We start from the raw sequence: 12,421 nt of genomic DNA, 5'->3' as shown, positions 1-12,421 counted from the left end.
GGCTTCTAGTTATGTGTGCCTATTGGTTGTTGCTTAAAAAAGAGGTGTGGCTTGTGTGTATATAGTTGGCTCCTGTTGAGCCTGTCTTCAGTCTGTCTCCTCCCAGTTTTCAATAAAGCTGTTACTATGAGCTAAAATCTCAATATTTAATAAAAATGAAACATTAGAAAAACATGGATTAGATTAAGATTCTGAGTCAATGTTCTTGGGATTGCTATCTATCTCTCCAAAGACACAATGTAGTTCTTTGGAATATCAGTGGTTACTGAGCCATGACAGCTAAAAGAAATGTCCATGTTTAGAGGTTGTGTCCCTCTGAATACTAGATGCTGAGTATGAAAAACAGGGAAGGGCTGTTTTTTTATGTTGTCCTTGAAAGCTCCCAGAAGGATCTGGGACATACTATGGGAAATGTAATGCTGGATGAGTCCAGCAGGGCTGTTGGATTTTTTATCAGTTTCTAGAACTAGTAGAATGTATTGCCATTCTGCTGTTACATCTGCCCATATTTTTAGTAAGAACTTTCACCTCTGAAGAATGTGTATTGAAATGAAACACGAGAAATATGCAAGAAATGTATCCACAAGAAGTATTGCACTTCCTGAACATACCATATTTACTCAAAAGGCAGCTGATACTGAATGTAAAATGACCACTATAAAAATGTTATGCACACAAAATATATTATTGGACACAACTATAATTTGCATGTGAATATAGCACAGATAAAACAGGGTAACCTGCAATTCAGAAGGACAATATATTTGGTAGGAATGCGGCACAGAGGCTGTGTGACCTCTCTCTCTATTATTGATGACATACATGTGAAAAAAACTAGTCTTGTGTCTGAGCATGGGGCTTAACAGCAGAGATGGCTACTTGCAAGGAACCTAAGTTTCATTTTCAAGCAATGATCAAACCATGTACTGGTTCATCGAAATGATGGCTTTCTGAGTATTTTCATCCTTGATTATTATATATTGAAAAACAAGCTTACATGGTATTAAGAAGAAAACCATGCACCTGTTATGTTCAGCAGTATGTAGGCACGGCAAACACTTGCTGAAGTTTCTCAAATGAAGTCATTGTTAGTGGGGAGAAGGCACGGTAAATTAAGTCGGAAATGTGGCTCAATTGAATAATCTATTCAAATAATGTATTGTCCTTGAGTATCAAAGTTGGTGCCCTGATTCATTTGTCAGGGTCACTGCAGTACAATCCAGCCTCATAAAAGACTTCCATTCCCCACAAATTTACAGAATGCCTTTCACATAACAAAGCTTCAGTGACTTGAATGCACAAGTGTCTATGGTGCATTAGGAAGCTTTTCAAGGGTGTGTAATACACAAAAAGGAAGGTCACTTTCTCCCTCTATATTTAAAGCAGTACAGAGACTACCTTAGCTACAGTGATTAGTGAGGGAGCAAGAAAAGTGTGCGGATTTCAGATATCAGTATTTATAGATCGAATGTCTAAGAATCCATCATTTAAGCTGACTTACCTAATATCTTTTTTTTTAAAAAAACAACTTTACATATATGCCAGGTTCTTTGTGCAAACCATCAAGAGGAAGAAACAACAGAAAGGAATCAAGTTAAGACTAAAATCTGTAGCACAGATAAAATAGGGTAACCTGCAATTTGGAAGGACAGTATGTTGGGTAGAAATGTGGCACAGAGGCTGTGTGACATTCAAAGATCTTTTTAAAATATTGATTTTATACCAAGTAAACAATGGGTTGAGACTGAGTCATTAAAGCTATGGAAAAACTGTGGAAAAGCATATCCCCTTTGCGAAATAAAAAAACTAGTCAATTCTATCACTTTGTCTGTCCAAGGTTGATTGCCCCAGTGTTGCTTTAGTTGCACTTTCTTGCACCCAACTATTGGCCTTGAATGAGAATGTAACACCCCTCCCATGCAGCCAGTAGGAAACTGGATGAGCATTCCAATATTCAGCTGAATTCCAGTTGTACATTCAGCTCTCCAAGCCTGAATAACTTTTTGGTCAGGCACCATGGAGGAGAGCAATGGCTGGAGGAGAACAAGAAGTCTGACTAATGGGCAGGATACCGTGGTGCATGCAGGGCCAGTGCCACCATTGAGGCGGTGAGGCGGGCACTGCATGCGCCGGGGCGCTGGAGGGGGCGCCGGAGGGGATGCCTGGGGGGGAGGCGCATGCCATGGAGCTGGCATTCCAGACCCACAGCTGCTGCAGCGGGCCAGCCCCATGCCACCGCCACACGCCTCTGGCTGGGCGCAGCAGCCACGGGCCAGGCATGGCAGGCGGCCGGGGTGGCATGCAGAGCGCAGGCAGCCTCCGTGCGCTGCCCCAGCCACCTGCCGGCCAATGGGCCCGACTTTTCTACATGATGACATCATCATGTGGTGATGTCATCACACAGTCCGGGTGTGCACACGTAGGGGTGGCTGCGGGTGCCAGAAACCCTGGCGCCGGTGGTGGGTGCATGCTGCTTATTATTTTATTTTAGATTTGCTTTTAAAAAAATGTACACCCCACTTTTCTGCCTTGTGGGCCCCCAAAGCAGCTTATCACATTGTTCTCTCATCATCTGTATTAACCTAACAATAGAGTGGGAATTCAAACCTGACTGTTGCAGCCCCTAGTCCGCCACTATAACCACTACACCATGCCAGCTGAAGATCAGCTGGGGAGCAAGAGACAGAAAAGGAGGGTCTGTTGAGCCTGTGATCGCCTTTCCACATGCGTGCTTGCTCAAATGGGGATGGAACACAGAAGATTTTTTAAAACTGAATCTCTCTACTTGAGACATCTGACACATGAAGAACATGTGTCAGGAGATGCAATAGTAGCCAGGAAGGGTAGTTTAAAAAGACAGAGCCAGCGGCAAGGCAAAGTCTGGAGCTATGAAATGCCAGAAGGGAAACTTCAGCCCATTATAACCTCTCCAGGTCCAAGCCTGGCTCTGGAAGGCAGCTCCAGACCATTTTCATTCCTTGCTGTCCTCTGGTTGTGATCCTGCACAGTTTTAGACTGGAAAGATGAAATTGACAGAGCCTTGGGGGAAGGCAAGGATGAAATTAACAAACCCTCTAAGGAGCATTCTCCACTGGCTCTTATCTTCCCAGCTAACATTCCTGGCTAACATTGCATCTCTCTACACTTGAGGAACATGCGCCGAGGCATCTTGTGTAGAGAGACTCTAAAAGGAGCGATTCTCTTTCACAAGTAAAATGGGTAGCAATGAACTCAGTGAGTTTCGTTCACCTCATCCCTGTGTAAGCCATCTGCTATACTGCATTCACCTCCCATGATGAAAAAGCAAAACAGGAGACCAGATGGACCATGTGTCCTTCCAGCAATGCACAAAGAATCCAAAACCTAGAGGTTACTTCAAGGGTAAAATCTGGCAGTTTTCAAAAGTCTCTTCAGTCTTTGCAAGAATAGGCACTAATTGCTAATTTGTATCAAAGAGGTTTGCAAGAGGAGAAATTAAATTTCATAGGCTGTTTATACATTTACTACTCAGGTATGATTGAAAAGCTATCCGGACTCAAACCAGCACAAACAGCCAGCTTGATACCTATCCTTTCCAAGTAGAAATGGAGAAGTCATTGAACGACAGCCCAGGTGGATACCTAACAGGTTCTTAACAGTCACATTGCCTGAGAATGTTTTACTGAAGTAGCAAGCAGGATATATGTTTCCTCTCTCTTTTCAGTTACCTGTTATAAAATCTACTGACCCTCAAAAGTTCTTCAACAGCAAAATCATTAATCATTAAGAAAAACAACAGTCACAATACTGGACGGAAACCAAGGTATCAGAAAACAGGGCAATAGAAAGATGGACTACTTGGAGGAAAATCTCACACGTTGCCACTGTTTTGGGCTGTGTACAGAGAATCACATTCTCAGACTCAGGAAAGCACCATCTTTCCATTCTTAAGACTAAATTTTGCAATGGAAGTGCAATAATCAATCTGGTAAAATGCATGGGAATTTGAGAGCCTTATTGCAGAGCAAAAACTTCATTTCCCTTTTACATCATTCCAGTTGCTGCTGTCTCCTTAATGACCCACTAGCCATGGAAGTCAGAACTAATTTTGTGAAAGCTTTATCATAACAGCAGCAACCTTACTGGGAATGCTTGAAGGTAAAGAAGGAACCATGCTGTTTAAATTCGGTTGAGTTCAAGGTATATTCCTCACCTCTCCCCAGGAAGCAGGTGAAGGCTCCACTGGTGGAAAATATTTGGGGACATCCCAAGCCACTGCAGCCATGAACCACTTGAAGTCTTTGCACTTAAGGTGCTTTCGAAGCTCCTTCTGGGCTGAGATGTCGCCGGTGGAGAGATGTCTGTACTCAGGCCGCCTCTGGTAAACATACTCTGCAAACTCGTCCATCCACGTTTCTGCCACACGCTTCAGGTTCTGAGCGGCAGAAAGTAACAGTCAGTCAACTCCCCTGACCCTTATCCTGGGTTTCACCATGTGAAATTACAATACGCCATTTCCTTAGCCAGTTTTGGATGGTTGTACAGTAATCAAACAAAAGCCTTTCACATTTAAATGCTATTAGGAGCCTGATAAAAATCAGACTGATGGCTTCATTCTCCTTTTTTAAACACTTCATTGAAATTACTGAAACAGATTTAATTAACTAGATACAGTAAAGTCTTGGCTAATTATTTCAATGGGATCTTGCTGCAAAGATCTCTCTCACTTGTTCTTTGATTTGATCAGTCAATACTCCACGAAGTTTCTATTCAGAAATATTTTGTGTGTATTTATTAAATACAGTACATAGTCTTATGTTCCACATGATGCCTTTCATTTAAAGCCTACATATTTCTGATCCTGCAATTAAGAATTTGCTGAACAAGACTCCGTTTTGCATCTCTTAACTCAGGAGTCATTGTTTTGCCTAATGTGAGATTTTGCTTTTTCTGTGCTGGAATGCAATACACATTCATGTGCTGAAGTTTTGACCGTTAGATATAAAATGTCCTTTAAAATTTTTCTCTCTAGCAATCAAGATACCTTAAGTCCATTTCATATGGGCTCTTTAACCTACTTTGACATCTGAAAGCAAACAGATTTTTTTAAAGCTTTCACACACCTTAAGGACAAAGCACAACAACAACAACAACAACAACAACAACAACAACAACAACAGATCAAAACAGGTTTTTGGAAAACCTGGATTAAGGGTACATTAACTGCAGAAAGACAGCATTTTAAGCTGTGTGAAACCTTCTAAGAATCCATTTGCCTTCAGAGGTCAAAGTGGGTTAAAGAGCCCACATGAAAGGGACATGAGACTGTACATGTACCAAATTTCAGCATTCTGACTGGTGCTGGAGGCAGATCAACTGTTTTGTGCCTATCGTTTCAAAGGGAGAAGATGAACAAATGCACTTTTTTGGTTTTCGCTAGTAATGAGGATACCTTGAACTGTTGGATAAAAACTTCTCCTAGATTTCTGTCTGATTTCTGATACGTTAATTTATATGCTCCTCCTCAATGAAATAATACCAGAAGATGAGCTAAAGGGTATGATGAACATCACAAGGAGCCTGCTTCCATTCCTCACCTTGAGTAAATCTGTCAGAAATCAAGTCTATGCTTACCCTTGCAATAGCTCTTACCTCAGCATCTGTCATTACACTCAAGCCTGAAAGTGAAACCCATGGGGATATCAAGCAGTTCACCACTACTGAAGTGTAACTGGAGTAGCGAATAGCAAATGGCTAGACTTAAGAGACCTACCAAAGCACCTTCCAGGCCTATGGGGTCACATGAGCTTCAGGAACTGGTCTATTAATTGCTTTAAACTGAGAGAAGACACTCACAAATGGAGAACACTCATACACATTGAGGGATTATAGCCTCAACACCAAACAGACAACAGTGGCCCCTCCTATACAGGCGTTTGAAGAAAACAGACACTCACTTCTGAGGGTTCACTTAAGGCTATACACACATGCATACACCCCTAGGACAGGATGCAACCACCATGTACTTTCTGGAAATCTTGTAGGGTGAGGGAGAAAGTCAAGCTGAGCCAACAGTGGAAGGAGGGGAAGTAAGTGGGAAAGGCAAGGGCTTGTGTATTTGTCCCACTTGTTTTCCTTATATTAGAATCGATGATGGAATGAGGTTGGAAGGTATGGTCTGATCTTAGCCCAAATTATCTAAGCTGTTCCAAGCATGAAAGGAACAACGAATAATTGAAAATTTGCCTTTTTCCTATTTACTCCATTATGGTGATGGTAGAAAGTCATAGTTGACATATGACGACCTCTACTGGGGTTTTCAAGGCAAGAGACAAATAGAGGTGGTTTGCCTTTGCCTGCCTCTGCACAGCAACCTCCATCTTCCTTGAAGATCTCCCATCCAATGACTAACCAAGGCCGACCCTGCTTAGCTTTCAAGATTTGATGAGATTGGGCTTGCCTGGGCTATCCAGGATGGGACTCCTCTATTATAAGGAGGGGGGAAAAGCACCTTTCATTTAGCTAGCTGTCAAAAGGTGGTGGTGGGGATATTTATTTATTATTGTTCAGCTCTGACACTTACAGTACAGACTTCAGACGTAGCTACCTACTAAAAGAAGAAAATGTTCATTCTTGCCTTTCTTTACCTGTCAATATTTGCAGTTCATTCATTCATTCATTCATTCATTCATTCATTCATTCATTCATTCATTCATTCATTCATTCATTCTAACCCCACCTTTTTGCCTTCACAGGGCCACCAAGATGGCTAACAAATTTAAACATACAAATTAAAATCTCATCCTAAAAGTCATTAAAACCCACACATAAATACATCATTAAAACCATTTAGAACCAGAACTTAAAATATATACAAAAACCTTGGGGAGGGAGGAGGGATCGCTGAGAGAATGCCAGGTGAAACAAAAAGGTCTCCATCAGCTAGCACAAGAAGGCAACAGAAGGGAACAGGCAAATCTCCCTGGGGAGAGAGTTCCAGAATTTTGGTGCCATGACTGAGAAGACCACCTCTTGAGTTGTCACCTGCCCAGTCTCAGAAAGCAGGGGTGTCTAAAGCAGGGCCTCTAAAGATGACTGCAGTGGTAGGGTAGTTGCATAAGGGAGTAGGCGGTTCTTCAGGTACAATGGCCCCAAACCATATTGGGCATTAAAAGGCAGCACCAGCACCTTGAATTGAGCCAGAAACAGATTGGGAGCCAGTGTAGAGGAGCCAAGACTGGAGTGATACATTTCCTGCAATCTACTCCAGTCAATATCCTAGAGGCAGCTTTCTACACCGATGAAGTTTCAGCTTAATTTTCAAGGGAAGTCCTGTGTAGATCACCGTGCAGTAATTTAATCTAGATGTAATCAGGGTGTGTACTACAGTGGCCAGATCTTTCCTGCCGGTAAAAGGCACTTCTGGCCACAGCTGTCACCTTATCCAGCAGTAAACCAGGGTCCAACAGCACCCCCAAACTTCAGACCTGTTTCTTCAAGGGGAGCGTAGCCCCGTCTGAAACAGGCAACACTTTAAATCTTGGGTCAGACTTTCTGCTCACCAGTAATGCTTCCATCTTCTCAGGATTAAGCTTCCGTTTACCAGCTTGCATTCACTCCAAAATTCCCTCCAGCCACCAGTTCAGGGTTTCTACAGCCTCCCTAGGATCAGCTGGAAGTGCAAGATAGAGCTGAGTGTCATCTGCATATAGGTGATGATCCAGCTCAAATCACCAGTTGGCCTCACTCACTGGTTTCATGTAGATGTTAAAAATAGAGATGGGCACGGAACAAAACAAAAAAAGGTTCGTGGTTTTCATAAACCACGGAACTGGAACAGTAATGAACCAGTTCATGGTTCATGGTTCGTGGGGTTTAAATACCCCTTTCTGGCTTTAACAGCTGCAGGGAAAGGGGCATTTAACAGTTTAAAGGGCCTTTTCCTGCCTTGCAAGTGGCAGGTCTCTTTAAACTATCAACCGGCAGGTGGCGGGGCGGGGGGGGGGGAATCCTCCCTCTCTATCTGTATCTATATAGTCATAATAACACCACAGCCTCTCCCTCTACTAAACAGGATTTGAGCTGCTTCATGGCCCCTCCTTTATCTAAACAGACTGTTAGCTCTTTATTTTTAAACAAAAGGTGAAGGGTCATATTCTTTAAACAGCACCTTTATAAGGAAATGCAACAGGTTCAATTTGAACTGGTACAATGAGAAAACCTACTAAAAGTGTCTATAGTGCCGTATCCTTATTAGATATTAAAGTGATCTAAGATATAAGGAACATGGAATTTCCAAATTCAACACCAATACTCTCACTCACTTTAATTATTCAGTGTCTGGATGAATGAGATGCTATGATAATTTAAGCATACCACAAGGTATGCCCATTAGATCAAGACTTCTGTGTGCTGCTGTGAAGGGTTAAGCATAAGCCATTCATAGATGCTTCTGAAGCCTGTTTTTCCATTTAGTGACAATCTGGAGCCTCTTACACAGCTAGGGCTATCATTTTTGACTATAGTATACAGAGCTCTGTAAGGTTGTAGTATGATCCTCTCCCTTAACTTTCCACTCCATGCTTTTTCCTCCATTATTTTGCCTCTCTATTCTCTCACCTAAGGCAATTAGACTGACTGCAACTAGATTGGAAGCATTTTCAGCAGTAGCTTCATTCCCCTGGTATGATTTTCCTGAGGTGGTTTTTAATATTTTTGGTCCACTGATACGTACTTATTTATAATAATAGACAGATTAGTGCCCACTCAGAGCAATGAACAAAGTCAGTGTTATTAATATTCCCGTGATACAGAAGGGGAGCTGGGGCTGAGAGGAGTGGCTTACCCAAGGCCACCTGCTGAGCTCATAGCAGTACTGGGATTCGAACCAGCAGAATGCTGACTCACAGCCCAACCACTGTTCATCATGTGTCATGTTAGTTACCTTAAGAGAAGAATGGTAGTACACAAATATTTTAATAACTAAATTATCTAGTAGTGAAATAACCTTCTGCTCACCAAGCTGCATTGCTGGCTCACAGCTTTCTGTGACACGCAAGTAATGCATATTGATTTATTTTAAGCATTTATACTCTACTCCTAAACGCATTCAAAGTGGCTTATAAAAAGTATCTTACGAAACCATCATAAAACATAAATTAACAAGGATTAAAATGTAACTCCTTCCAGGCAAAGGATCAAGAAAAGGTACCCACAACTTTCATGAGGATTCCAACACTTGCAATGTGATGTTTTTAACTGGGAGTGAGGGCCAATTTACATATTCAGCAAAATTGGGTTATAGCACTGCTTCTGGAGGCATCACACTTCTGAATGTTCACCCAAGGGTGGAAAGAAAACACTTCCCTGCATATAGAAAACAAGTACATCAAGCACAAGGGAATTTTTCTAGCTGATTCGTTGATTTTCTACATGCAGGGTTTATTAATGTAGGAAATCATTCAAAAGCACATTTCCCACCTGTGGTGCGAAGATGTACATACCTAGAAATGTTTTAAGCTATGATTTAGTGGAATGAGTAGCTCCTTTTAATCTGCAAGAGCACTCACATATTCTAAAAGCAGAAGATGGTACGTGTTACTCTGTCAATTTCTCTATTTTCACCAGAGGAAAGCTGCCCTGTCCCAGATACTTCTTCATCCTCATACTCTGAAGCAGGGCTTTTTTTCTGGGAAAAGAGGTGGTGGAACTCAGTGTTTTGCCCTCGGAGAAAACGGTCACATGGCTGGTGGCCCCGCCCCCTGATCTCCAGACAGAGGAGAGTTTAGATTGCCCTTTGAGCCGCTGAGCGGCATGGAGAGCAATCTAAACTCCCCTCTGTCTGGAGATCAGGGGGCGGGGCCACCAGCCATGTGACCATTTTCAAGAGGTTCCGGAACTCCGTTCCACCGCGTTCCTGCTGAAAAAAAGCCCTGCTCTGAAGTAAATTCTGTCAGTGGGGATATTCTAAGGGGGAAGGGCAGCATCATAACCTTTCCCCCTTTCAGTGTCACTTGCATACCTCATAATATTTATTCTTTTATAGAGCATGAGTTGCAGAACAGCGAGAGACATGCTCTGCAGATGGAAAGCGATGTCAATCTCATAATCTGTAGTACAAAATAACATTTTATCTCTCTCCTATTGTGATCTGCTTCCAATATTCATTTAGAGGATGCTTTCCTGCATTGCATAGATGTGGTTTGCTTCAAGTGTCTAAACAAAACTAGATGCCTCAACACCAATAAAATGAATTTGAATACAAAGACAGTGAGATACAGAACAAATGAAGCAGATTTCAGCTGGCACAGCAACAGTGGTTGATACTTGCTTCGTGTCTGCCACAGGAAAAAAAAATTAACACTTTCAGGAATTGTGTGAATGAATCCTATGGAGCTATTTTTGTATTATGACAGTATGAAGGGAAAACATTGAAGTGTAGTGATGGTTGTTGGGGGTTTTCCGGGCTGTATTGCCGTGGTCTTGGCATTGTAGTTCCTGACGTTTCGCCAGCAGCTGTGGCTGGCATCTTCAGAGGTGTAGCACCAAAAGACAGAGATCTCTCAGTGTCACAGTGTGGAAAAGATGTAGGTCATTTGTATCTACTCAGGAGGGGTGGGGTTGAGCTGAGTCATTCTGTCAGAGTTTCCCAGGGTGTGGAATGCTAATGGAGGGAATGCTATTGTCGGGTGTGGAGTGTTTTGTTGGCCTGGTGTTTTTCAGAACTGGAGCCCATGCTCTGTTCATTCTTAAGGTTTCTTCTTTCCTGTTGAAGTTTTGCTTATGCTTGTGAATTTCAATGGCTTCCCTGTGCAGTCTGACAAAGTAGTTGGAAGTGTTGTCCAGTATTTTGGTGTCCTGGAATAAGATACTGTGCCCTGTTTGAGTTAGGCTATGTTCAGCCACTGCTGATTTTTCAGGTTGTCCAAGTCTGCAGTGTCTTTCATGTTCTTTTATTCTTGTCTGGATGCTACGCTTTGTGGTCCCGATGTAAACTTGTCCACAGCTGCAGGGTATACGGTATACTCCTGCAGAGGTGAGGGGGTCTCTGCTGTCTTTTGCTGATCGTAACATCTGTTGTATTTTTCGGGTGGGTCTGAATACTGCTTGAAGGTTATGCTTTTTCATAAGCTTTCCCATCTGATCAGTAATTCCTTTGATATATGGCAAAAACACTTTTCCTGTAGGTGACTGTTTTTCCTTGGTTGTTTGATTCATCCTGGGTTTGATTGCTCTTCGGATTTCATTTCTGGAGTAGCCATTTGCCTGAAGTGCGTGGTTTAGATGATTAATTTCCTCATTGAGAAAGCGCGGCTCACATATCCGTCTTGCACGATCCACTAATGTTTTCATTATGCCTCTTTTCTGTCGGGGGTGGTGATTGGAGTTTTTGTGTAAGTACCGATCAGTGTGAGTTGGTTTCCTGTAGACCTTGTGACCTAACTGCAAGTTTGCTTTGCGGATGACCAAGGTATCCAGGAATGAGAGTTTTCCCTCACTTTCTTTCTCCATTGTGAATTGTATGTTCAGGTGGATGTTGTTGAGATGATTCAAAAACTCCATCAATTCTTCCTCCCCATGGCTCCAAATGATGAATGTATCATCCACAAACCGGAACCATACACTGGGTTTGTGGGGTGCTGATTCTAGACATCATCATTCTACCAGCTGATAAAGGCAATGCTACAGTGATCTTGAAAACGGAGGAATACAAAAAGAAGATTAAGGAACTCCTGGACCCCTCCACCTACAAAAAACTAAAACGAGATCCCACTTGCAAAATCACTAGGCTAACAAATGCGCTGATCAAGAATTCCTCACTACATCCCGACACGCACAGCAAACTATGCAAGACTGAAGCACAGCCACCTAGACTATATGGACTCCCCAAAATACATAAAGATTCAGTCCCACTCCGACCCATTGTGAGTGCCATTGGTTCACCGACATATGAATTAGCTAGACATCTGGCAGATCTCCTGCAGGACCACATCGGGAAAACCTCGTCTTACATCAAAGATTCAGCAGATTTCATCAACAAAATCAGTTCTCTGAAACTCAATCCACAAGACATACTTGTCAGTTTTGATGTTGTATCCCTGTTTACCAAGGTTCCAGTAAAAGACACTATTGCACTGATTAATCAGATTTTCCCAGAGGATGTAACAGCCTTATTCCATCATTGTCTGACAACCAGTTACTTCCAATGGGACAACGAATTCTATGAACAGATGGATGGGGTGGCCATGGGGAGCCCACTCAGCCCAGTTATAGCAAACTTCTACATGGAACATTTTGAAAAAACAGCTCTAGAATCAGCACCCCACAAACCCAGTGTATGGTTCCGGTTTGTGGATGATACATTCATCATTTGGAGCCATGGGGAGGAAGAATTGAGGGAGTTTTTGAATCATCTCAACAACATCCACCTGAACATACAATT

General features: G+C 42.4%; 1 protein-coding gene across 1 annotated transcript in view; it reads right to left on the bottom strand.

Moving 5' to 3' along the window:
- Nucleotides 1-12,421, bottom strand: part of GALNTL6 (polypeptide N-acetylgalactosaminyltransferase like 6) — an 802,779-nt gene that overhangs the window by 27,922 nt on the left and 762,436 nt on the right. The window contains exon 9 of the mRNA XM_054990605.1: nt 4,193-4,414. Coding sequence (XP_054846580.1) covers nt 4,193-4,414 — 222 coding nt within the window. The remainder of the gene's footprint in view (nt 1-4,192; nt 4,415-12,421) is intronic.

The sequence above is a fragment of the Eublepharis macularius genome, chromosome 10 (genome assembly GCF_028583425.1).
Source record: "Eublepharis macularius isolate TG4126 chromosome 10, MPM_Emac_v1.0, whole genome shotgun sequence".
NCBI lineage: Eukaryota > Metazoa > Chordata > Lepidosauria > Squamata > Eublepharidae > Eublepharis > Eublepharis macularius.
This window is presented reverse-complemented; position numbering and strand designations above follow the sequence as displayed.